At 42.4% G+C, this 27,962-nt stretch overlaps 1 protein-coding gene across 2 annotated transcripts in view; it reads right to left on the bottom strand.

Annotated features, from left to right (window-relative positions):
* LOC102532976 (kalirin RhoGEF kinase) overlaps nt 1-27,962 on the bottom strand; it is a 443,405-nt gene that overhangs the window by 41,039 nt on the left and 374,404 nt on the right. For both annotated transcript variants that reach the window (XM_072963937.1, XM_072963936.1), the window contains exons 21-26: nt 27,389-27,511; nt 21,338-21,520; nt 19,951-20,069; nt 17,021-17,087; nt 16,342-16,451; nt 2,337-2,406 (exon numbers count right to left, since the gene is read on the bottom strand). In XM_072963937.1, coding sequence (XP_072820038.1) covers nt 2,337-2,406; nt 16,342-16,451; nt 17,021-17,087; nt 19,951-20,069; nt 21,338-21,520; nt 27,389-27,511 — 672 coding nt within the window. The remainder of the gene's footprint in view (nt 1-2,336; nt 2,407-16,341; nt 16,452-17,020; nt 17,088-19,950; nt 20,070-21,337; nt 21,521-27,388; nt 27,512-27,962) is intronic.

The following is a 27,962-nucleotide window of genomic DNA, read 5'->3' on the forward strand; positions in this document are numbered from 1 at the left end:
GTTGACTGTGCAGGTGAGCCCCAGATATTGCGTGATGCAGGATTATCTGTGGCAAATGTTCTGGGCTCATCGAGTCTATGCTCCCCCAACAAACTTTGGGACACTTTCCTCCTATCAGTGGGGCAGGGAGGTTGGGGAAGCTGGCTGAAAGCGAGCTCATTGTAATATTAGTCTGTGCAAGGTAGAATTAGACAAACCAATCCACATATCATAACGTATTCTGAAGCTAGACAGAAATTGAGAGACTCTCCCCCTTTTTAGATTACCTACAATTATGCTTCCCATCTTGAAAAATGACAGCATTGGCTCTACAAACAAAAATCAAAGAATGAAAATGAAGTGGGATCTCAGACGGAGATCTGCTCATGCTCCAAATGTCTCCATTGTGGGCAGTATGCAGGTCCTGTCAAGCGACTATGCCGCCATCCCCCACTTCCCAGAAGCAACGAAGGGTGGGGGTGGGGGTGGGGAAGGAGCTCAGGGGCAGGCTCTGAATGATGAGTCCTAACCAGATTGCTACTTCAAGTTAAGAACCTTGGCTTGGTGAAAATTCATTTCTTATTTCTCTTGAGATCCTCTGGGTTAGTGCTACACACTCTTTCCACTGGAAACATTGTGTGTATCTTGGCCATCAAGTATTTTTCCCATTTGTGAAATGCTGCCCATCTTGGTGCGTATAGAACATTGGGGATATCCTCTTCTGAGGGCAGCCTAGATATGTGTTAATTATAGCAGGTTTCATCTAGCCAGCACTTTCCCAAGTGCTTTATATATATTAACTCACTTGATCCCTAGAGGATTTTGTGAGGTGAAGTTCTATTATAATCATCCCCATTTTACAGATGTGAAATGGTGGCATCAGTTAGTTAAGGAACTTTAAAGTCCCACAGTTAGAAAGGTACAGCCCAGGCAAGCTGACTTCAGGCTTCTTGGTCATAACCATTACCGTTCAATACATTACCAACAATTCTATTTCTACCCTTTGCTCCTGCACTACGCTCATACATTAAGATTATGAGACTTAAGAAAGTCACTTTGGGATAATTCTTGGCAAAATGCGCAGATTTTATGTAATCACTAAAGGTTTTATGAAATCAATCTTAGGGTTTATACACTATCTGGGAGGCATTTATCATCCCTAAGAGATGCTGATAAATCATACTGATGGTTGATGGTAAGGCAAATTCACATAATGCATGAAACAAGATACCAAAAAAAAAAAAAAATCCCAACATTTGACGGTCCATCTCAGTTTTTCTCCACGTTGGCTGTGCGAGGGATCATAACTTATTTATCAGCATTTATGTGAACCGTGCATGGGCTCATGTATTTAGAGGTAGGAATTGTATTAACACAAAATACGACGGCAGTCTGAGACTTCCTTAAGAAATGAGAGTACGCCAGGAAGCACATTTTATGGTTTCATGAAAAGGTCTTGAGTTGTGGGACAAACTGTGATATTTATTACACGTCAACGGACTAGCCAACATCCTAGCTCATCTGAAATGTTTCCATCTATAATATTTAAAACATAACCATAGTCCTGCCTATTCCATAGGGCTAAGAGCATAAACTCTCTGAATCAGGAAGAATTTGAAAAAGTAATTAGCCCATTATGAGTGGGAGTTTTAAGTAGATGATTATTGAATATTAGAACTCCTGACCCTAGGGGAGGATCTCCACGTTTACTTGTACTTACTGTACTAGGTGAACCAATCTGGAGATGTTGGTCCTCCTACCATGAACACGGACTCAGAAAAACGTGGTGTGGAGACGCTAATGGAGACTAATGTTTCCATTTACACAATTAGAACCTGATACATTCAGCCCATTTACTTGGCCCATGGCAACAGCACCAAGAAAAAGAATGACTAGACACATATCCTGTAGGTCACAGGATACATACCCAAGGAGGCTCTATTAAGGAAGAAAATGTGAGCAATGGTTTGGTGGATTTCTAAAGTTTGAATTCCTTAATCCTCATCCTGTTAAAAACAAAACAAAGTAACCGTGGATGGAGCTGGAGTAGTTCTTCTACCAAGGGTGGTGGTCTTGTTTCAGTTTCCTGATACCTCAACTTTAGAAAGTTCTTAGAGAGCTTAGGTGGAGATTGGACATGACATGTAAGGACCTTTCCCAAGGAGGGCTCTGCTCCTTAGGGGTACAGACTGCTTCTTTCAGATCTACATGGCCCCTCTCTCTAGTCCCTGGTCCTATGTTAGCATGTCATGGACCCCAACCGTCAGCTCAGGCACCAAATAGTGATGCCATCTGGTGCTAACTGCACTCCTGGAAAGCATGGGACAGGGGGAGGAGAATAAGTTCAGGTTGGTTACCCAGGTAACAAAGCAGTGTCCCACATCCTCAGGCAGCTGCTCGTACTTCTCCAGCTCTTTCAGGAAGATGCTGCAACGGGAGAGAAAGGCCGAATCAGACATCTCTGTACCTCTGACACCCCTCCCTGCCAGAGGCTTACACTGAGGCTTACCTAACCTCATAAACACCATTATTTACACGCGGCTTCTCCACCCTCTAAGTGGTATGTGGTAAGGAGCAGTTTTAAATATGTTGGAACTCATTTCATTAAAATTTGTATTAATTGATTAATTGGTGCTACTGAAAATAATAGTGTTTTCCTCAAGAGTTTACACTTCTCAGGCTGAAAATAATGAAATGATATGAAATGATATACTTGTGCAGGGGCATTTCCTTTTAACGGTAACTACAACTCTAATTTTTTTTTATACAAGTAAACTTGAGAACATTGTACATTTAAAAAATATATGGATATAGGTATCAAAAAGAACAAAATAAATGTCATCTATGATCCCAGAGGTGAGTGTAAAAAATTTGAATCCCACACTGACTTCTTTCCAATTCTTGGCTTCTTTCTTCCACTAGTACCCAGTCTTTGTAAAAACTATGAGTTACTGTTTCCTAATGTAGACATTGTCAGGAAAGAAAATTTCATGGGAAAAAAGTCAAGATACATTTCAAAGCTGAATTAAATTACTACTGAATTATCTGCCAGGGTGGCTATCTGAATCCTGGCTCCTTTCTATGTTAATAAAGAAGAAAGGGTTGACTACACCTACTTCAAATTAATATATTAAGCAACTGATCTGAGCTCAGAGAATGTAAGTCCAAATTAGCCAGAATCATTGGAATAGAATTTGCTTTTTAAAAATCACACAAAGTTTTTCAAATAGAAAATGAGGCTGTGGGGAAACATTCTGATGGAGACTGAAGATAGTATACTCTTTACAAAGGGCTATTTGACAATATCTATCAAAATTAAAAACGTACTTACCTTTGTCTCTGCAATTTTAATTTTGGATAATGTCCTATACTTGCAGTCACACATGTGTAAGATGAAGTATACACATGTGGATTCATTGTGGCACTGTTTATACCAGCAAAAGATGGTCTGTAGATGACAAAAATGTGCCACATCTACAGAACTATATATTATGTAGCTGTAAAAATGGCAAAACTTTTTATGTTTTCATATGGAAGATCTCCAGGCAGGCTGTTAAGTGAAAAAAGCAAGATGTGGAAGAATGTATCTAACATTCTGCCTTTTGTCTAAGTCGGGAATATATATTCTTATTTTCAGCCTGAGAAACTAATGGTCAAAGTGTACAACTTCAGTAATGCAAGATGAGTTCTGGAGATCTGTTATACAGCTTAATATCTATAACACACCTTACTGCATTGGATACTTAAAATTTGCTAAGATGGTAGATCTTCTGTTAAGTGTTCTTATATAACAATAATAGGGGAGAACACTTTGGGAGGTGGTAAGTATGTCTATGGTCTTGATGGTGATGATGGTTTCATTGGTGTATACTTACGCCCAAACTCATCAGGTTGTAGATATTAGATTAAATAGGTTTTTACATCAATCACACTTGAATAAAGTGTTTAAAAAAGTCATTATCCAAAATGAAAAGACAACCTACTGAATGGGAGAAAATATCTGCAAATGATGTAACTGATAAGGGCTTACTATTCAACATATATAAACAGCTTACACAACTCGACATCAAAAAAGCACAAAACCCAATTTAAAAATGGGCATAAGACCTGAATAGACATTTTTCCAAAGAAGACATACAGATGGCAAACAGGCATATGAAAAGATGCTCAATATCATCATCAGAGAAATACAAACTAAAATCACAATGAGTCATCACCTCATATCAGTCAGAATGGCCATCATCAAAAGGAACACAAATAACAAATGTTGGCAAGGATGTGGAGAAAAGGGAGGCCTTGTACACTGTTGGTGAGGATGTAAATTGGTGCAGTTACTGTAGAAAACAATATGGAAGTTTCTCAAAAAACTAAAAATAGAACTACCATATGATCCAGAAATTTCACTCCTGAGTATATATCCGAAAAAAAAAATGAAAACACTAATTTGAAAAGATACATGCACCCAAATGTTCATAGCAGCATTATTTACAATTGCCAAAATATGGAAGCAACCTAAGTGTCCAAGAGATGAAAAGATAAAGAAGATGTGTTATTTATATATAATATATATACTACTCAGCCATAAAGAATGAAATTTTGCCATTTGCAACGTGGATTGACTCCGAGGGTATTATGCTAAGTGAAATAAGTCAGACAGAGAAAGACAAATACTGTATGATATTACTGTATGTGGGGTCTAAAAAACACAGCAAAGTAGTAAATACGACAAAAAAGAAACAGACTCACAGATATAGAGAACAAACTAGTGGTTACCAGTGGGGAGAGGGAGGGGCAAGAGCAGAGTAGGAGATTAAGAGGTACAAATTACTACGTATAAAATAAGTAAGCAACAAGGATATATTGTACAACACAGGGAATATAGCCAGTATTTTATCATAACTATAAATGGATTGTAACCTTTAAAACTGTGAATCACTATGACCTGAAACTTATAACACTGTCCATCAACTATACCTCAATAAAAAAAGAGTCGAGCAAATAGACTTCCACATGTGCAAAATGACATGTAAAGAAAAGCATTCACTGCAGTACCGCATGAAATAAAAGGGGGTTGGAAACAACTCAAATATACTTTTTTAAAAAAGTCATTACCACAGGAAACCAGGTGAAGGAACAGGGTGGATGACGATAGTGATGAGTGAGTTTTCTCAGTCTATACCTGTTTTTTTTTAAAGCATAAAACAACAAGTTTATTTCTGGCTCATGCTACCTGTGGGTCAGTAGGGATATAGGAGGATATAGGAGTGTTTACTGACCATGGGGTGTATCCAGAGACTGCATGGGGACAGGGCTCTCCCAGGAAGTCTGGGGACAGGATACACAGAGTAGCTTTGCCACAGCTCACTCTGGGACCAGCACAATGCCTCAGTTCCTGGCTGCAGTCTTCTAGATCAGCCTTGACGGTGCGCAGGCACTGTTAATGTTCTGCCTGTTTAAACTCGGACTCCTTTACCATGTTCATACACATTAGGCAGCTGTGTGCTTTAACTTCCAGGAGTCAGTATCTGTGTCTCCTTGTCTCTTTTTTGAAAGACTGCCCTCAGGTTACTGGAACTCCTTTTGAGAGCCAGATATCAATCTACACTTTTCTATTTAATTTTGATTTTAAAAATTAATTCAAAAATTAAAGGATATAAAGCAGGTCTGAATTATTCCATTACTTACCTCTACCATTAGAACAAATACATTTTATTGATTTGACTTACACTCCCTGGTTCCTGTTGCCCAAGCATTCTGGCAGTATCTTATAATTACAAGTGGTTATGGGCTGTATGTATGTGTTACTTGTGTTCCCCCTTCAATGACATAGAAAGATGTTGGTTTTGGTTTAAAGAAATACATATGTGCAATTAAAAAGTATTTGGCAAGTCATATCTGGAAGGCCAAAATGCTAATGACTGGTGGGATCACAGATGATACATATTTTTGTCCATCTACCACTTAAATTTTCTGTAATAAATGGATATGACTTTAGTAATAAGAAAAAGTCACCTAAAAATTCTGAAGACTCCTAGTGGTACCCATTTGATGATAATCATCTTTCCCCTGAATTTTAGAGTATCCTGATCTGAATCACGGAAGGAGTGATTATAATGCTATTTGGGCTTTTGAAAAGCAAATATGTAGCACTCAAAAATCAATAAAGTATCGTATTTGTTGCTACTTTAAGAAGAACTGCAGGTGACACACATGTATTTAATATGACTTCTAAATTAGAAACAGAAAAAAAAATTACTTAATACCGTCACTGAGGATCAAACTTTTTTCACAGCCAAAAAGAAAACATCTTTTTTTTTTTCGCTGTTGTTGTAAAGAGAAGCAACCTGGCTTATTACCATATATACATAATGAAATATAATATGTTACTATAGATACATTAATATATTTGTGATATGTTATAATTTTTATTTCTGGAACTGAATTCTAGAAGTCATTTATTATGTGGTTCTTTTCCATGGGAACACTAAATACTATAATGTACAAAATCTTCAGAGGTAGTTTTTCAGGTGTTGAGATACTCTTCACGTGGTCATTTCTTACCCTTCAGTGTGAGTCTCTATGAAGACAATGGGTGAACTCCAGCTCTGAACCAGGATGGACTGAACAGGCCTGGGGTTGGGGCTGGAATGGCTTGGCAAGAGGGAAAGAAAACCTGATGGGCTCTTCTAGGACAAGGACTCGTGAAAGAAAAAGAACTGCTTTAAAGAAAGGAGAACCAGGAGGAAGAGAGTGCTTGGAAGCGGAGAGAAAGAGGAGAATTTGGAGTCCAGGGCACGTAGGATAATTGCTCTCAGCTCGTAAGAAACCTCCACTTCCCCACTCTCAGCCTCTCACTCCAATCCCCTCACTCTGATTCCCATAGCACACACGCCCTTCGAAGTCCTTTAAAGGCGATTAAATAAATGATACAACCAAAATCATGACATTCCATACAGGATATAAAACTGTATTCTTTATGAAGACAAATATATATATATATGACTGAAACATTATGCTGTACACTAGAAATTGACACATTCTAGCTGACTATACTTCAATTTAAAAAAAGGTAATAACATATATCTTAATATCAAAGAGCCTAACTTTCAAAAACAGAAAGGAAATCTGGGCCAAAAAGAAAAAGTATTGTTAGAATTTCAGGATCTTTTACATTTATGTTGCTGAGATTACATATAATGTAGTTTTTAAAGAGTCTTTTAAATAAATGAGAGGAAAAAAGCCTGTATTCTTGATGTTGAAGTTGCAATGACTCCGTGATGACTCAGAGAAAGCTTCTCTCTTTCCTTGACTTATGACCCAAGGTCAGTGGCCTGGTCACTTAAGGTTAATTTTAAGCAGACAGTGGTAATTATATCCACAAAGCTGATAATTGATCTTGATGCTGAAGATGGTGCTAGCAATTTCATTTAAAATCTTGGTGATTTAAATAGAGCAATACCCTGACTTTTCGTGACAGCAGCTATCAAAAACCAATGGAAAGATGCTCTCTTTGGAAATTCTCAAGAAATGAAAGCACTTTAAAATGAATTAAGTACATAGAATATCATTGCTACAATTAATGCCTTTCCAAAAAAATGAAGGTTTTAAGAGCAAATCCCACTAGCCCCGCTACTATGGTCCCAGGACTCACTTTCCTTTCCTCCCACAACCAAGCACAGGTTAAAGAATCAGAATTAGCACCTAGTCACAGCTGTGAGGGGCTCCTCCAAAGTCCCATTTTTCTCATTTTAAAATAACCTCATGGGGTTGTTGTGAGGACTTAATAAATCCATGAAGGTGAAGAACACAACCCAGTGCCTGGCATACAGCAGGCACTAGTAATCATTAGCTCTTCCAATTGGTGCTTCCCAACCTTACTCCACTCCACTCCTGGAGACTTATTCCCAGGGAGCTCTTCCCACCAAGCCCCTGGTGGAAAATACATAATAGATTACCTTTTCCTAAACCACATCCTGGGAAAATCTTGATTGGGTATTACACACAAATTGGATTTCAAGGTCACCTATCATATAAGTCTGGGAAATGCTGGGCTAAACTGGTTTCTTTACTGCAGAACTTCTGAAATTCTGAAATACGGTGAGGCACACTATAAATCTCTGAGGTAGAGACAGTGTGCAGGGCTTCACAAACTTCTTTGCGAGGAGAACACTTTTGGGGGAAGTATCAGACTTTGTCTCAAGGAAAACTCTTGGAAAACATTAGTTAGTGGGCCCATGACCTGGCTGTGCACTGCCCTCTGAGGTTTAGATCTGAGCATCTGTACTGCTTAGCGAAGCTCCCTGGATAATTCTAATGCATCCAGCCACAGATAGGCTTTTGAAGGCAAATGCCCCATTCCAGTGTGCTCCCAGTTGGCAGACCCGATATCAACTCCATATGACTTCATTTCATAAAAAAGCAAAGGAGTAGAAAAGCTACTTGTCTTGTGCTGGGCATCTCAATTCATAATTTTGAGTAAGATGTGCTCTATCAACTTGATGTATTTGTTGAAGGCAAGTGGCGATATCAAACTCTATTTTGCTTTTTTATTTGAAGCTTATGAAGATGACAGTATCATTCTGCTTACTTCAAATAGACATGATGAGTTTAAATTAAAGCACAAGAGGGCCCAACACTCTCCACAAGTGATGGAATATTCCACCTCCACTGTTCTGTAGCAACACCTCAGCCCCCACCATCGCAGTAATTATTGTATCATGGGAGAAGAAGCACAGCAAGGAGTTTAAGTGTGTGAATGTCTGGGGCTCTTTCAGAAATGAGTAAAGCTTTTAAAGAAATGTCAGGATTCAAATCCTGTATGTTATCACTTATACATGGAGTCTAAAAAACACAACAAACTGCTAAGTGTAACAAAAAGAAAGACTCATAGATACAGAGCACTAACTAGTGGTCACCAGTACAGCGAGGGAAGGTGGAGGGGCAGTATCGGGCAGGGGATTAAGAGGTACAAACTACCAGGTATAAAATAAGCCACAAGGACATATTGTACAGCACGGGAAATATGACCAATATTTTATAATAACTATAAGTGGAGAATGACTTTTAAAAATTGTGAATCATTATGTTGTACACCTGTAGCTTATATAATATTGTACAGCAACTACACTTTAATAAAAAAAGAAATGTCAAGATCTAAGCAATGTCATTACTCTATTAAATTATTGTGATGTAATACGTTATGCAGCTACTTTATGAGGAAAATGCTTCCCTCTGGCTTTGTATAGAATCCTAGGAAATGAAACCTCTAGCATTTATTGTTAGACAAGCTTTGTGAGCTTTGCCATTAAGTACTATGGAAACAGCATTCCATTCCAAAGGCACCCTGAGTCATTTTGATTTCGTTACTCTTGCCAAAGGTAAATTTGACCTGTAGTCTTACTGCTTCTGGAAAAGCGTATCCTTCCCCGAGGAACTCAAAATGTGGTCCAGAAGACAGACCTTTACGTCAACGGTGCAGCTTGCATTTAAAGAGGAGTAAGGGTGATGGTCTTGTGTGCTCGTGCTCTTGTGCATGCACACTTGGTGAGAGGGGGAATGAAGCGGGCTAGGCTGTGGTAAGGGGGAAAGAAGAACAGTGAGGAGACATAAATCAATAAAGTGGGGAGAAAGATGTCAGGCTCACTATTTGCAGGAAGCCTAAGTCACTTGCTTTCATCAATGCTTTCATACTAGTGGAGCGAGAGATCGTTTCCAAGGGACCCATTAGTAACCAGACAGCTTCAGAGCCTAGCAGGGAAGAAGCTCTGTCTTGCAGGCCAGGACAGCTGGTTAGCACACCGAGCAGTTATTAAACTAATAGAGAGGCATACGCACTCAGGGAGGGTGCCAGATTGCTCACAAAAGTGTTTAATCAGCACAGTTTGATCACCTGGGCTGAGCCATGCCCATCACTGGGGTCTGTCTCTTCATTTCACGGCAGAAACTTCAGCCTAGGCTAGAGATGAAGGGGAAAGGTGTGCAGGGCTGGCCTCCTACTCAGCATATGCCCCACCCTCAGCCCCCCACCTCAAGCAGCAGCTCACCTTGAGGCACTGCTATCTGATGAATGTATTTTCCTTATATTTTCTAATTTTGTTTAGCAGATGAATCAAAAAGAATTGCACACATGTAAGTGTAATGTTAAAGTAAAAGATAATTAATCTCACATTTAATGTTATTCATAGCCACTGATGTGCTTTTTAGCAAGTAGGCATGAATGCTAAGCAGTCAGTGTACACAGCTAAAATGAACAGGACTTTGACACATTTAGACCCTATCCTGCTACATCTATAACCAGCAACAGTGTTGACAGCTTACTGAGAAAGCAAACAGCAACAAAATCACAGCTGCATTTTCTAGGTCCCTTCTGATGGGTTGTGGAAGGCCTGCAACAGGGGTTATCCCTCAGCGTGTGGCTTTAGGGCCCAAGAAAAATCACAACAGGTCTTCCCCCTCCTCGTTGCTTGGCATTTGAATATGAAGAAAATGACAGTGTGATTTAAGAGGGAGTTGTGAAGACCTGGCTTCTTCGGCTGCGCTGTGAATCAGTTTGGGCAGGTCACAAACCTTTGTAAGCTCCAGTTTCTGTGAAACAAGGGAGTAGACTAGAACGAGATTTTCTTTAAAGGTTTTCTTCCAAACTTATATTGTAATTCTCTAATTTTTCCGTAAATGGGATAAAACTAATACCAAAGGCATTTGGAGAGGGGGAAGAAGCATAGAAACCACAGAATATGCATATTTTAAAGCAAGGTGTGTGTGTGGGAAGGAGTAGCAGAGGCAGAGAAGGCAGCCACCTACCGCCTGGCAGTGTGGCCCCGCAGAGGGGTGGTGGCCTGCACATCCTGTTCTCACCACTTGGTGGCGCCAGCTCCTCACTTGGCAGCGACAGATCCACCCACTGCGTTTCAAGGGGTTGTAAAATCAATCCAGTGGGAGGACACCAGCAATAAAAAAGGAGAAATGGAGCCTAATTCAAACTATCAGAGTGCATCACACATAGTGAGGGTCTTATTTTGAAGAACTTAATTTTCCTATTATACATAATATGTAAGCATGTGCGTATCAGGACATAATGTATAACCTTTTTCTCCTGTTCATGGTAAAAAATGTTTGAAAAGCACACTGTTGATTCCCCTGTCTGCATTAGGATGGTAGCCCCAGGGAGGTCTAGTTCTTCATCCATTTCTCCCCTTCCCTCTTATCCTCAACCCTCCCTCCTCCTTTCTCTCTTTCTAGTCTCCCAACCCCCTTCTATCTATCTAGAACCTCCCTCCAGTACTGCCCCCTCTCCCATCTCCTTTCCTCTCTCCCCCACCACCTCATTGTTCTCACCTCTCTCTTCAGGTATTTTATCCCACTTGCCCACTCACTCTGTCTCTCTCCTCCCTTCCTTCGCGCTCCCCTCCATCACCATTCTGACTACCTCCACCCCCCACCTCTCCCTCCCTGTGCCTCAGTATCACAGACACAGATGTGAGAAGACACAGTCTAACTGGGAGTGTGACAGCCAGACCTCCCCCACCCTTGATCCAGGATTGAGACTCACAAAGTCCTCCCGTAGTCTCTGAGCTTACCGTCTAGACTTCACCACTCCCTTCCCTGGGAGTGCCTATGTTCAAACTCTCCTCCATCATCAACGGAGACAGCTCTGTTATTTAAATTCCATCTCAAATGCCCCCTCCTCTGGGAAGCCTTCCCGTTAAGTCAACTGAGGCTATTTTCTTTGCTCCTTTGAACTGCATTTGTGCTCACCTCCACCCTTACCACAGGTACCTCACTAATTCCCAGAACTCAGAGGGCAGAGCCTGGGTTAGATTCCTCACTGGGTACCAGCTCTGTCTCTAAACCAGCAGAGGGCTGACTCCAGGATGGAACTCTGGGAAGATTGTGGAAGTGTGGGCCTAGTACAGTTGTTCCCCAACATTTTCCACCACTTCCCCCCAACTTGTCTTCACCCTCTGCTGCACACGACCCTCTGCTCCTGGCTGACCCCGGCCACCTGGTGCCCTGGTGGGCTGCCCTGGCCTGACCAGTGCTCCAGGCTCAGTCTCACTTAACTCAAGCCCTGATCTGTGAGCCTCAGGCCTGGGGAACACAAGGCTGGGAGGGCCGTGGGTGGTGGCTGAGGCCAAATTGAATAGCTTCTGGCCAGGCCTGGAGGAGGGAGTATGCAGAAGGGATATCCAGCCCTGGCTGTTGGTCACCTACCTGCCTCTCCAACCTTTGCTGAAAACTGACTCACTTTAGGTGACTGCAAGGGTGTGTGACCTGGATGACATACCTATGGAAGAAATGGGGTGAAGTGTGCCTCAAATTTGGGTATCCACGTGGAAGCTGGTTAGACATGAATCAGACAAACCAGATTTGGCAGTGCAGCTGGCGGTCTATGGAGAAGGGGAGGGAAGGCCCAACCCCTGGAATCTACGCCTAATCTTTAGGTGGGGGGATGTCACATGTTGGGCAAATCGCTGGCCTCTCTGCTTATACTTGATGGTCCCGCAGACCCTGAGCCCTGACAGCAGAGATTTTATAAAAATGTTATTGCCCAGACTCACACATGGCTGTATCTCCAATAACTGAAAAGGAAAACGTAAAGTTCAGGTTTAACTGAAGGTGATGAGCATTTAAAATGAACAGCTGTGCTTACCAAAGACAATCTAACAATCAAGGCAAACTGAAAACAATTATTTTTCCCAATTACAAGTTGTAGGTTAGTCAAAGTGTGGAGACAGAATTAACAAAACCATTACCATTTGGGGGAATCTATTTCTGGAATATACTGCCTCATCTGAGTGATCCTGGAATATGTAGCAAGATGCAACAGAAATGGAAGTAGTTTCTGAGTAGAGAAGTTTCATGATCTTTACACTTAGTTCTACAGAGAAGGGACGTAATATGAAGATGGGGAGAGTGAAGGGTAAAAACTAAGCATCATTCCACGTAAACCTCCAATCTGTGTTAAAACCACCACTCGCAGATAGTAAGTTCTGCATTTGAATTGTTCTTCTTTATAAAAATCCTGGTACTTGGGAATTCTCCATTCAAAATCTATACAGATGAAGGGCCTAGAGAAAGATCACACACACACAACTAACATTGATTGCCATTTTTCAAAGTGACACCATTTAAAAGGATCAATACTAACTAGGGGAAATACTTAACATATTCACCCTTGGTCTAGGTACTAATTTCCCAGTGACTCAGCTGGTGTGGTTATACAGGCAGCGTCAGTGTCAGTCCCTCTGCCTCCGAATCCCCTCCCTCCCTCCCTCTTGCCCTCATTCTCTCTGGAGCACAGGCAGATAACCCGAGCGATGCACTGGAAATGAGAGGCGTATGCTTCTCTGTTAGATAGCATTTGATGATAATTTTGAAAAGACGCAAACAATCGGGGTCGAAAAGAACCCTTTCAGGCAAAAAAGTGACCATTTCAGAAAAGTATTCCTGAAGAGCAAACAGGTGTTTGGAACACTGTCTGGTCTTCCCATTAAGAAGTGCCCAGAAAACTCCTTCATTTAGACATTCAATTATTTTACTGGTCTAGAAGGTTCTGGTAATGATGGGGAAAAAAAACTACCTCATGGGTTTTCATGTCTTGAGACTTTCATAAACAAAAGACTGAATCATAACTTGAATGGCATTAGCCATAGTCTGCAAGTTGCAGTTCTATTTTTAGTCCATTTATCCATTTGTCCACCAAACAAATATTTACTTAAAGTCTACTGTGCGCCAGGCTGTGAAAGATGTGGATTCTTATGGAATTGACAGTTTCTGCATTTTCAAAGTTGGCTTAATTGCCATTTTATTTCTTTCTCATTAAAAATTTTAGAAGTGTTATGCTTTCTACATTAATCAAAATGTGTGTGGCATAAGTAGAAACATGTGTTATGAGAAGAGGAAAGTCTCAGTCCTCCCAAACCTGTATGGTTAATACGCAGCTTGATTTTCTTGGATGTTCCCTTAAATTGTGGATAATTTAAAACATGTTTTTTGGTGGATAGCTTTCTAAATGCACTACAGAGTTCCTTGCTTTTTAATGCAGAATATGCCCATGATTCCGGGTTATTACTAATATATGATTATGCTCGACTGTAATATGGTGGCCGTGCTGGGCTCTATACTGGGGCAAAGGATTGTTTGCACTAACACAGGATAGCCCTTGACCACTATGATTTGGGGGATTCTTTTGCCTCTTTTTTTCCCCCTAGTTTGTCTGTTTTCTTTCCTGCCAGACTTGACTTTACGCTGCTGGTATCAACCTACTTGCTCAAGGTCTTGATTCTTATTTGCTGTTTCTAAATTGCTGTGGGTTTGGAAACGATCTAACCAACAGGTAAAGTGGCTTTTAGGAAGAATAGAAAGGTGTTTCTATGGAAAGATAAGAACTTTATCTTTGTGATACCTCTTTTGGTTGCTCAGAAGGTGGTTTTTATTTTCTTCTTGTTTCTTTATAATGTTATAAATAGGTAACATTTGCTGAGTAGCTGTGTTCTCCATCACTGAATTTACTCCTGTACAGAATGCAACATTCCACATGGTTTAACTTGACTTATTTACTTTGTGGGTTTCTTAGAAATATAGTTTGTAGCTGGTAGGTAGACTTACAGCTATTTAAAAGACCACCAAACTGCTTGCTGTAGCTTACTGGAATTACATCATAAAACCAGAACACAGCATGGTTATGCTAGATATTTTGTTACAATTGGTCAGTTTTGAGATGAACAGTCTTTCCCCTTATACAATGACCTGGCAAAAACAGGTCTCAGAGGAGGTGCACGTAGCGATCTCTATTTTTATACCTTGTCAATTTGGTAAGGATATGAGGAAAGTGAGACTTGTTGACTAAATCCTAGAGATCATAAATCAGAAAAGAAAAGTAATGTAACTTACTGCTTTCCAGGCCCACGTCTTCCCAGATATCCTGCAGGAGACAGGATAATGCTAAGCTGGGCTCAGCTGACAGGATTTGGGATCAAAGGTCAAGAATGGCTTTACGGGATCTTATTCTATAGGCATGAGGAAAGAATATTTCGATGTCTGGAGATTTCTAGACACACCATATGGAAAGTGTTAAAATTTGGATTAAAAAAAAAAGACTGGGAACTTTGATTAAGTGCTCCAGAAAGTCAGAAGGTATTTTCACCCTAGGCCTTCATAATCTGACAAGGTTAATATGTCATGGGAGCTACGTATTCTATGTTCCCTTTACACTAATGCCATCTGATGACATTCTAGGGGATTAATTATCAGGAATTGATAAGAAAGGAGTTACTCTCCACCCCTTATTCAGACCTTTCAGAACTCAAGATACTTTTATACCCACTCTTACTTGCCTCTTGGTCATTCTTAGCAAAGGGCCATGCTGAGGTCTCATTTTCTAGAGCTGGGCTGTCCGACATGGCAGCCACTTGCCATCTACATTAAATAAAGTCAAAAATTCAGTTCTCAGGAGCACTAGTCACACTTCAAGTGTCCAACAGCTGCACATGCCCAGCAGCTCCTGTAGAGCACAGCACAGATGTGGACCATTTCCATTCCTGCAGAAAGTGCCACTGCACAGTGCGGGGTGACTGCTGTATGTCAACGTTATGTCTTGTGTCTTGAGGCTCCCTCTCTTTGTACTTTGGAAACTTAGTACTATAAGCTGATTATGTAACTAACCAACCAATGTTCTGGCTGACCCTTTGTTAATAATGGAATATGTTGTTTAACATGCTGTACAAAGATACTTAAATCAAGTTAGGGGCTGGAAAGAAATGAGCTGTGAGGTTTTAGGGCTTTATGATTCTACTGATTTCAACAAAACATACAGGGTCAATGGATGCTCTAGCCTATAAGCTGTCAAAAAATGTGTTCCATGAGGTATTTTGATTCTCTCTCTCTCTCTCTGTAGCTGTTTTGCTTGAGGGTGAGGATGATCAGGTAGTTGGGGATGGAGGAAACAGGTTGAAAGAAAACTTCAATGGAATTTGAAACCTAAGGCCCACAGGGTGGAACGGTTAGCCTCAGATGAATTCTATTGTCAGAATTCCCCACAGTTCTAACGAGGAAAAGCTACTTTTATTTCCTCAAAGCCTGGCTATCATTCTGATTGGGTATAAAGATGTTAGGTCCCTTAGGAGAACAGGGGAGGGACACTGCTGAATACATGACTTCACCCTTCACTAGGAATTTAGGACTACTGTGGAGAAAGAAGGGTGAGTGAGAAAGAAGTCTGACAGCAAGTGACTTAGAAAATGTAACCGGCAACACTTGACCGGGAGAGCCTTCCCAACCAGCTTTGGTCCACTAGTGGGGCAGCTGTGCTGTTGGGTACTTTTGGCCCTAAGTGTGCTCCACCGAAACCCTCCACCAACCTACTTGTTATGAAAATCGTAGATCTCCTGGATGTTGCCAAAGATGATATGCTCCTTATTAAGGATCCCAGCGGGGATCTCCTCCACACCACTGGTCATTTCCCACAGGTAGGTCTGTAAGACAGCAACAGTCCCATCACTGGCAAGCACTGCCCCAGGAACACACACGAAGCAAACAGGGCTTCAACCCTGTGGGGTAAGGCTCGGACTGGGGACCCATGCAGAGAGTAAAAAGTGCGATGGTAAGTGAGCAGAAGGGGAAGGGGAAAACCTGAATGCCCCATCATCTTGAACTGCTGCTGGGGAAACTCCCATCCTGGACTTCAGCAAGAGCACAACTCCACACCCTTCTCATCTATTAAATGTGTGTGTCGGGGGAGGATGCAGACTTTCAGACTCCACTTAAGTTCACTGACTGTGTCATGGTTTTTATTTTGAATTCAAGTGTCTTACATGCTTTTCTTTGCTGAGTCTAGTTCCAGTCTGAGAAAAGTTTTCTTTTCCAAAGCACTTTAAACTCCCATGCAATTATTACTGACTCTAGGAAAAAGATGTCCTCTGGTTGGCTTTTTATTCTCCAAGCTCTGGGAGAAGACAGAGAGGACTGAGCTCCTCTCCAGGACTTGATGTGGCAAGCACATCGTTTTCTAACACAGCTGAGGACTGATTACTGTAAAACTTACCTCTAAGCACTCGTGTAAGTCCCTCACGTAAGCCTTCTCTGTCTGGAGCAGCTCTGCCATGATGAATCTAGAAGGAACCAATGGGCTTTTTTGGTTAGAGAGGTATTATCTCCCTTCCTTCAAACTGCACAGCCCCCTGCTCCCAGTATTCATGACATCCTGGACGCTCTATCTTTCTACTTTACCAACGTACATTTCTTCCTTTCTCACAACTCCTTGCTGAGTATTATCCCCCAAGCCCCTGTCACTCTGATCATTTGCTCTGTATCCCTTCAGCATGTCTGTGCTCAGCGGTTCCATGCTCTCCCCCTTCTCCACCCTGGTTCCACCATGTTGTGACTCTCTGCTGGCACATGTGTGCTTGTGTGCATGGGGGCACAAGTTTGCAGCACTGCTCACACTCATTTCCACCAACTAGACAGCTTGAATCTCAGGTCCCCACATTTCTCTTACAGCTCCCAGAATGATCATTCCTGTTCAGCAGAACTGCTGACTTATTAAACCAAAACAGTTCACGGTACCGTAGGGTAAACCAGGTTTCAAAGCCAGAAACAGATGGCCAAGCAAGACACCACCACCGAGATGGGGGATTAGCAAAGATTTTTCTGTAAAGAGTCAGACAGTAGACACTTGTGGGCCATTCATTCTCTGTCACGACCACCCAGCTTTGCTGTTGTGTGTGGAAGGAGCCACAGACAATATGTTTAAAAAAACAGTGTGGCCAATAGAACTATTTATGGATAGAAAATAATTTTAGATAATTTTCATGTTACAAAATCTTCTTCTTTTGATATTTTTCAACTCCTTAAAAATATTTAAAAAATAATTTTTAGCTTAAAGACTACATAAAACAGGTAGTGGGCCAGATCTGGCCTGTGGGCCATAGTGCACCGACCTCTGGCTTCGAATGGGGCTATTTTATATCACAAACTGCACAAACTGCTGTGCATGAAATTGAGTGTGTGTCAGCATTCGCTAACAAGGCCAAATGACTGCTCTTCAGCCTCCCATAAAGAGAAGCCTGCGCTGTGCATGTGCAAGAAGAGGGCTCCCTCCTCCTCGGGCTCCTAAACAACACAAGGTACTTAGAGGGTGTTAAACTAATGACGTGTGGCTTCATCGCAAAGTACCTACATTTTCATTTCTGGTTTTTTTTTTTTTCCACAAATTTGTATTAGAAAAGGTGCTTCCTAGCTGGCATGTGATATGCAATAATCTCTAATTCAGCACAAAGTATATATTTATACATTTATCTTAGGCTTTCTATGTCAAGTTTTCATTGTACTTCATAACGAGAATTCCTATTTCCAAGGCGCTTCATTACATGAACATTTTTGAGAAAGATTGTCCCCAAAGGGTGTCCTGTTGGAAATTTCATAAGAAATATTAAAATGAGCAGCATCTTTTCCTGAACCTTTATCTTGGTGGGATTTTCCTTAAAGCAATACCTGGTTTTAGCAGGGGCCTTTCTATTAAAATTAAAGTATTAATTAAAAAAAATCCCTTTTGCAGGAGTTAATGAGCCACTCTCTTTCTATTCTTACTCCATTGGCAGAGCAGAAAATGCATGAGCTTTGAAGTCAGACAAATAGGAATTGAATTATGACTGCTGTTTACTAGAAGTAGAACTTGCTTCTCCAAGCCCCAGACTCCTTACTTATAAAACAGCTGATCACACAGGGCTGCTGCAAGGATTAAACAAGATCCTGTAAGCAAAGTTTCCAGGACACTGTAAGTGCTTGGTAAACAAGGAGAGAAGGAAGATCAGAAGGAACGTAATCCCACACGCTTTGCAAAGTCGTCTTTGATTTTACTGCCTAGGGTTGTGGCATGCTTCTACCTTCTTCTCCCTTTTCTTCATCTGCTTTCTGCAGTTTTGCCTGTTTTTCTTCATAATTTAGCTCTAGTACCTTCGACCCCATTTTGTTTTATTTTCTACCCACCCCTTACCATCTTCTGGCTATTTGGTGCCGTGGAGAGAGCCTGGCAGGGAGATCCGGCCAAGTGTCATCTCCTCATTCCCCTCCCTGTCATGAGTTGAACTGTGTCTCCCCTAAAATGCATATGTTGTATCCCAACCCTCAGTACCTCAGATATGACCTTATTTAGAAATAGAGTCATTACAGATGCAGTTAGTTAAGAGGAGGTCATACTGGAGGAGGGTGGGCCCCCATTCCAAAATGACTGGTGTCCTTAAAGGGTAGGGGGTGGAATCTGGACACAGGTATATATTCAGGGAGAAAGACACATGAACAAGAAGACAGCCATCTGTAAGGCAAGGAGAAAGGCCTGGAACAGAGCCTGCGCCCCCAGCCCTCAGAGGGAACCAACCCTGCCATCACCTTGATTTCAGACTTCCAGCCTCCAGGTCTGTGAGATAATGCATTTCTGTTGTTTAAGCCACCCAGCTTGTCAGAGTCTGTTATATCGCCACTAACAAACTAATACACCTCTCAGATGAAACACTAGCTCTGACTTCACAGACCAGCTTCAATTTCTTCAGCTCCAAGGGACCTGTGGTCCTACTTCATTTTGATAAAGTCAACTACAGAGGACTTCTTAATCTTAGGATACACTATTTTTTTCCCAGCAGTATTCAAAAGGAATCTATCAAAATATTCTTCATAAAGCCCTTGCATATCCTTAGATATGTGTGAGTTTGCAACACCAATATAAAGAAAGCGGAGTGATCAAGACATGGTTTGTGACGTTGACATGGTTCATCGTTTCCTCTGTCCAGTGCCCTAACAGTCCTTGGCTAGTGTGAAATGTGGGTGGGAGCATCACGTCTGTTCTGTCCATTCCAACCTCTGTAGGTGGCCATGAGGACACAGCAAGCTGACTAAAGGGATGGGAGGCACTGAAAGCCAAGCACAGTCAGAAGAGCCTGCCAGTCGGGAGGAGCTGCCCTCCCCGCCCCCGAGACATACTCTTTCTTCCGGGCTGACTTCCGCTTCTCTTCATTGACCTCGTGGTTGGCGTCCCGGAGCTTGACCTCACGATCTGAAAGGCTTGCTGGGATGATGTCCAGCTCCAGGTCCTTGTTATCCTACACAGAGAGATTGCAGAGGTCACCTTGGAGATGCTCAGGGAAAGCAACTCACCAGAGTTGGGGGAGGTGGTGGAGGGGAAAAACAGAGAAAGATATAATGGAGAAGTATGAGAAAACAGGGAATCCTACCAACTGCCACCCACTTTTCTTCCAGGGATAATTTTTTTTTCAAATAAGAAAAGTATGAAATGCTCAGGTCAAATGCTTAGGACTAATACCCACAACAAAGAAAAAAATACAAACATATTTGATAATTAGTGCCATATTTCCCAAAGGATTTCGGTCTTGATTGTATCTACACACACACACACACACACACACACACACACACACACACACATCTAAATTAGTCCAAGATTGCTTAGTAACCGTTAAAACAGCTATGAAACAGATGTATAAAGACAAGAAAACTTTCATTTGCCAAGGGAAAAAATAAAAGTAAATATTTTTATTAAAACAAGCAACTTCTCTTGGAAATAGAAAGCTAAATGATAGAACAGTTACTGAATTTTCTAATTACCCTTCTCTACTTATTTCAACCACTGTTTGATATTTATATAGGATAAAAACCTCTAGGAAAAAAGTTTCACAGGCAAAAGCCTTGGGGAAATGTTAATTCCCCCAATTGTAGTGGTTTGACCACTCTACTCTCTAGTCTGCCCTGCTTCAGAGTATGAGCCTATTTAAATTTAAGAATTAGAAATCCTAGGATTAAATTGCCAGCCTATATTTAGTTCTTAATTCATGGGTTACTGACCCCTATTATAAAGAAGAGATTAAAAGTTAGTCTTCCCTTGCTTCCTGGCAAATAGTACTTCTTTTCAGTTGAAATGTCACATAGACTTTACACAAATTGCATCCCTTATTCTTGAAAGAGCACCATTATACATACTGGGGACTCTAATCATTTGCTGATTAACATAATTGGATGGAAGACTGTTCTGATGAAGCCAAGATAAAGGGTTTAATCCTCTAAGTCAACAGTTAACTCTACATAAAGAAAAACCCAGTTCTGTAGCCATAGCCCCATCCCTGGCCAGCCAATTTTGCAATATACATATATAGCACCAGTCATGGAGAGCTGGAGGCCAATGGCTCAGTAAGGTCCAGCCTCTCCATGGAAAAAACCACACAAGGCAAGTGCTCTGCGGGTCAACAGCTGGGAAGATTCCTCTGCAAACCCAGCTTCTCTCCATGGCGCTGAGCAGCAGTACTGAGGGAGGAGGGAAGGGAGGATGTCCCAGCTGGGCAACCCCCACACCTACCTCTGTGTTGACTCCTAGGGCTTTCTCCAGGGAGTACCGGTACTTCCCCATCCGCAAGGAGAAGTCTCTGTAATGCTTGTCCACCGTGGTCACCCATTTCCTGATCTCTGTAGCGTGAATGTGGCCCTTTTCCACAAAGCTATCGGCCAGCTGAATCAGAAGCTTCACCTTCTCCTTTGTTTGCTGCCCCAGAAGATAGTTGTAAGTTACAGATTACATTTACTCTCATGGCCCTTCATCCCCCCACCCTTTCCTTCCTCGCAGCAGCCAGAGATACCTCAGAGCCAGACTGCCTGGGTTTATATCCCAGCGCTGTCACTAACTGGCTGGGACATCTTGAGCAAACTACTTAAGCCCTCTGTGCCGCAGTTCCTTTATCTGAAAAATAGGGATCATAATAGTACCTACACCGTAGGGTTGATGTGAGCATTACCAGAGCGGACAACGTAGAGTGTGTCTGGAACACGGCGCTTACAGTAAGAACTCAGTAAGCAATAAATACTAGCCAGTATGATTACTGATGTAAGAACCTCTTACACTAATGTAATACTTCATCAGTTTACAGAGTATGTTCATTTCACATCTGAGCCCCATTCGAATCTTAAAGCATCCCTAGGAGGCAGGTGGAGGGAGGTGATGAGGGGTCTCTTTGAACCACAGATGAAAAACGCTGAGGCTTAGAGACTTAGGGCTTGTCCAACTTCATACAGCCTGTAAGTGATAGCGCCTGTCTGCCTGTGGTCCACAGTTCCTCGTTCTCTCCCTGCACTGTCCTGGCCTGAAGCAGGTTTTCTAGACGTCAGTGAGTTAGCACGCCAGGATCTAAAAAGACCCAACTAGCAGATTTAAGGGTAAAGTCTGTTCCTTTCACCACCAAGACATTGTCTTTAGTTACTATGAGAGAGAAAGGTAGGGGGGAGGGAGAGAGGGAGAGAGACACTTAACGAAGTTAGCATCCATGACAGGGCTAATGGAGTGGAGCCCTGACTTTTACTGGGTTAGTTTAATTTCTAACAAGAGTGTCTTTAACACCTACTCTGTCTACACCACTGTGCAGAGAGCTGTGGGGACAGCCTTGGGGGGTAAACAAAAGAAGAAAAAGAGGTCTTCATTTTCTGCAGACAGTCTATACCTCTAGAGAGACAAGATTTTCACACAGAGTGGTTAAACAACTCAGGGCATTGTGTAACTGAATATTGGAATGAGAAGTATGTATAGTTAACATCGCAAGAATTTTAAAACCGGGAAAAAAATGAAGGTGGGCTGACGGGCAGGAAAGGTCTCAGGGGGGAGGCAGGACGTACGCTGGGTGAGATATTAAACTGGAGAGGCTGTCCAACAAGCAAACACTTGCTCATCTTTCATCTTAAGTTTAGGCTTTGAAACTCTAAAACCTATCAAGAAAGCCTGATAGATTTAATTTAAGAGTAAGGAAAGAATATTTAAATAATATTCCAAGAAGCAATCTTTTATCTTTTGGAATGAGGGGAAGGTAGGTCCAAGGTTTGGACCATGCTACAATCTGGATAAGTGAGGGAATCTGAGGCAGAAAAATCACCGGAGCAACAGTAGAAAAGACAGAAGAGCCTCTCTTTCTTTATGCCTCACCTTTCCAGGCTCATCTACAGCCCTTCTCATGAGAGATTAATCCTCTCAAAGAATGTGAGCTCTTCCTGACGGGAGGCAAGCAGAGAGGACTTGACCTGACACACGGCCACGGCTCTAGCTCTCCAGCAACTCACTCAACACGTCCCAGCCTCTCCTCTCTCAGGACAGTGGGCTGGTACCCAGGGCTGGGAGGCAAGGAGCTTTGGTGTGAAGGAAAGAAGGTGGGTGTGAGGACAAGAGAAACACCTCCCTAACCACAAAAAGGCAAAGAATAATAGCATTGGGAATTGGTTAATAAAAGATATCTGGTGTTCCAAGGACTTCGATCTTAGTGCATTTAGGGATTTTTTCCCTCCCTGAAAACAATTTTTCTTAGGTTTGTTATTTACTTAAAACAGAGGTAAACCTTTGTAGCTATAATCAAGAAATCCAGCTGTATAGAAAAGACTTGGAAATACATATTTATTCTCTGCTCTTGGTAAGGAGACTTGAGCAGGAGATGGAGTTTTATAAAAGCCAATTGGTAGCAGCAGTCCTACCAGAGCAGCCCTATCAGAGGAAACTATATCCTGAAACATCAAAGCTAGGGAAGAAGGGAAGCTATGTCATGGGTGGTGGTCGTGTATCCCTGAGCCCCTCCGATGAGCTGACCAGGTGACGCGGCTGCTGGAACTGCCCTTGGTCCCGGGTGACATCCCAGTTCTCAACTCCAGAGGTGAGACTATGCCACGTGTCTTGTTCTTCCCATGAGGCTGAGTCACTCAGCTTTTTCTGGGCTCCTGAGAGGTCCTACCGCATACCTTCTGTCTTCTTTATTCCCACATACAGCCATACAATAGCTTTTCCCCTTCGTAACCTAAGCCAGTTTGAAACTCAAGTCTTGCCACCAGGAAGAGTGACTTATATAGACAGATATAGGGGGGTCAGACGTGCTTGTGTGTTAGATTCAGAAGTATGGACACAACCTTGTGGGCAAAGGGAGGGTATAATTCATTTGGGCCTGGAAATTTGGAACTGACATCTCACTTATCTGGGGCTTCTTGTGTCCCCTAATGTGTGTTTTGCCCTTTCGTTTTGAATTCTATGGTATCTGCTGGGAAAGACGGAGGTGATAAATACGAGCTCAGTAGTTCTGTTTTTCTTTTTCTTTCTCCTCCTTCCTTCGATCAGTAAATATGACACCATCTTCCCCAATCAGAGAACCTTACTCTGAATGCAGTTTGTAAACAGCCCTCCTGGTGTCTTCAGGATATCTCGTTAAGTCTTTAAAATTTAGCCTTTTTGATATTATTCTCATAATCTCATTATAATCTTCCAATTGGCCTTGCATTGCCTATATGCCTTGTATGTATTGACACATTCTTTTTAGGTATAACTTATTGAGCTCCCTGTGTGAGTGAACAGTTTCTTGAGATGTATCTTCATACTCATTCCACACAGAAGAGGGTTTGTCAATATACAAACATGAAAAAGTAAACTTTTCAAAAACGTCCACCACACAGGAGCTACAGAAACAGAAACATGTCCACCTTTTATCTGAACTGCTTAGATTCTACTTTTCTCATAGAAAGTGTGTCTCTGACAAGCCCAGGGTTCCCTTTTGCTGGCTATCTGAATTCCAAGACATAATTTAGTTCAGCTAAGGCTCCAGTCACTTTCATTACCACCTAATTCTCTTTTGTTAAGAAGCATTTAGTCCATTTACATCAGAGCTTCTTTCAATTTCAGAGAGAAAATTATCAGTTTAAAAAAGTGTTTTCTCAACATCATCACTCACTGAGAAATGTAAATAAAAACCACTGTGAGATACGACTCAACACCCTCTAGCATGGCTATATAGAAAAGACAGCTGATAGCCCGTGCTGGAGAGGATGTGGAGGAGTCAGAACTCCGATACACTATGGGTGGGGATGTAAAATGGGGTACACACCTTGGGGAACAGCTTGGCATTTCCTCAAAAAGTTAAATACAGAGTCAGCACATGACCCAACCATTCCACCCTCAGGTATTATCATTTTTAGTCTTACATTTGTGCATTGCTATATAGAAAGTACCTTTTTATATTCAGCGTTTCTTCTACTTGATCTACTTCTTTGGAGCAGAGTATAATACTTTAATATACTCGGTACACTTCATTGCCTTGCTCAATCATAAGGTCCACCATACTTACTGTCTTATGGTTTAAGGTCAATTTGGTTTTCATTTCAAATTCACTCTATTGGTCACAAGACTAAAGCCAAAGATGGCTGGTTAAGAAAGGTTTGCTTCGAGGAAGTGGGACTGGGTGGGGCAGGAGGTTATTGCTTTTCATCAGAAACTCTCCAGCTGGATTTGTTATCTTGTAGATACTCTTGTAACAAATAGCCTTGAGACTTGGAAATGATAGCTGGGAGGATGACATCCCATTAACAGAAACAGTTAAGAGGGAGAGAGAACAGACAGAGAGCCGAAGGAAAAGAATCATACTAAGAAGAGATTTGGGGAGGAAGTGTTGTTGAAACCTACCACAACTTATTTTCCCTATGTTCCCAAATATTTGTAGCCTCCCTTCAATGCAAAAGATACTGTTAGGTAAGAGAATGAAGCATAGTTCTTGTCTTTGTGGGACAACACTGCACAGAGATCACTGGGAGGACAGGGCGGTCCATGCCTGGTGCCTCGAGGGTTATACCGACCACAGCTGCAGCACAGAGCCAGGCCAGATGGTACCCTGGCAGGTACGCAGGATCACACAGGAGGAGCCACTGAGGTAGAAAGGTGGGATCTTTTTAAAAGGTAAAAACTAGAGGGAAGGGTTGGGTATTCTAGGCAGAGAAAAAGAAATGGTACAGAGACAAAAAAGGAAATGCTGGATCCCTCAGAAGGCATAAAATTTGCACAAACAAATAATTGAAGACACAGCTGGGGCAGGAAGGTGGCACAGTTGTAGAAGTTGTTGAGTGTCAGCCTGAAGGCACCGGAGAATCATTAAAGTTCTTGAGCTAGGTGGTCATAGCCCAAAGGAGTGTTTTAAAAATGAACACCAGTGAAGGGCAGGAAGGATTGGAAGGAAGGAAAGGGAAAAGCATGGAACCCAATTATGGTGGTAAGAATGTGAGTAGAAAAGAGAAAGACAGGAAGAGAATGGATAAGTTAAACTGACTAAATGATTCTCCACATTTCCTCTTTGGTTAGGGACAGAGTCTGATCATAGGAAGCTCTGGGTATCTGCTGTGATCCATCCTTTGTGAGTAGGAACACCAGTGGGTCTGATTCCATTCAGCCTATGAATGGGTCATTGTTGACACTATTTGGAGAGGGACAGAGAGATGCAAAGTGGGTGATTCAAAACCATTTTCACTTGGATTTGGAAAGGGTTCTGTGCATCTGCCACCTTCCTAGTGCTGTTTGCTCTAGCTGGTAGTGAGATGGGTCTCTTATCTGCACTGACAGCTTCTCACATTGGGTGAAGAGGTCCAAAAGCTCGCAAGCATGCAGGGAAGGCTCTCCACTACCAGGACTTCACAGTGTAGAAGTCACAAAGTGGATAAGCACTTCTGAAATACTAGCTCTGGAATGAGGCTAAGGGCCTAATTTTGTTGCAGCAAATTAGAGGGACATTTGCTGTAGTGTCTGAGGATCTCTGGGTAAGATAGGTATTAATAAGTTCCCCCTTTGGCTCCCACAAAAGCAGATCTCCCCCTGGGAAGAGCATCTGTCATGTGCGGCAGTGATGCCAAGAAAGGTCCTCTGTGGCTGGGAGACCAGCATGAGGGACAAGGATGCTACAAAGAGGGAACTGAGACAGATCAGATTTCATTCAAATCCAAGCATCCTCAGGTCAAATCCTCGCTGTGAGAACAGATGAAAAGGAGATTTCCTCCCACGACAGCATTGTCCCCTTCAGTGTGAGCAGGGGCGTGAGGGTGTGTGGTATGTGCACCAGTGCATGTTTTGCTCCCCAGAGACCCCAGCCTGGCTCATCTGCAGGGCTGAGGCCAGATGGAAGTCATCAGCTCCAGAACTAAACTCACCCGCCTTGTGAACCCACCCATGGCCACTGGCCCTTCCCATAAGGTGGACGTCCTAAGCCATTCAAATGCCAAGAATCCACGGCTGGGTGCAGATCTTCGCACAAGCAATGTGCATTTCACACAAATGCATTCCCTCGCCGTACTTGGTCTGAGAGAACACAGCAGATTCCGGAGTGTGGGGCACAAAGATGAGCACCGTTTGGAAGCATAGTATGCAGGAGCTGACTTCCTGCCTGCAGAGCCTCTGCCCAGCAGCTGCAGCTCTTTGGATGCTGAGGTTTCCAAGGAGATGATCCTACCTGTGCTTCCCCCCATGCCTCTGTGGTCAAGCCCTTCTGCATACAGAGGCTGTTCTCCCTTCCACAATGTGAGACTGACCAGCCCGCGCAGTGCTGTGTGGATGTGGGGAGGGCTCTGGGATGCTTCCTACCTTGGCAGGCACCCTGAATTCCCCATATTCTTTCAGCAGTTCCTGAGTTTCCTCTGTGGTCTCTCCGGTGGAGGCATGTGTTGAGAGGTAATATTCACCTGTTTCTTGGATCCAGTCTAGCGCCTGTGGGAGGAAACAATCCACTCAGTGCCCCTGAAAGCCAGCTGTTAGCAGGAAAACATGCTAATGGTCTGATGTGAAGGTCTGTGATTTGGGACAACATGATGGATCTGGGAAATGCTGGCATGATTCCATCAGTACTTAGTCTGGAAGTTGATTTTATGAATGAGCCCTCCCTTGTTAGACCTGGAACATCCCACCAGCAAAGAGGGTGTCTTGTTCATTAATGGGGACTCTTCGAGGCCAGGCCCAGTATCACCCATGAGTTAGGAACAATCTGCCCCCAGCATCTTCTCCCAACTCCTGGTATCAAACTCTGAAGAGAGTGCTTGGTGAAGGCTGAATGCCTGGTCAGTGGCAGCCTGTTTTTCCCTCTCCTCATCCCCACCTCCCATCTCTATGCGCCTCTGCTCTGACCCTCTTCTGGACTGCCCCAGTCTTGGTCACCTGGGCC

Source organism: Vicugna pacos, chromosome 1 (genome assembly GCF_048564905.1).
Source record: "Vicugna pacos chromosome 1, VicPac4, whole genome shotgun sequence".
Taxonomy (NCBI): domain Eukaryota; kingdom Metazoa; phylum Chordata; class Mammalia; order Artiodactyla; family Camelidae; genus Vicugna; species Vicugna pacos.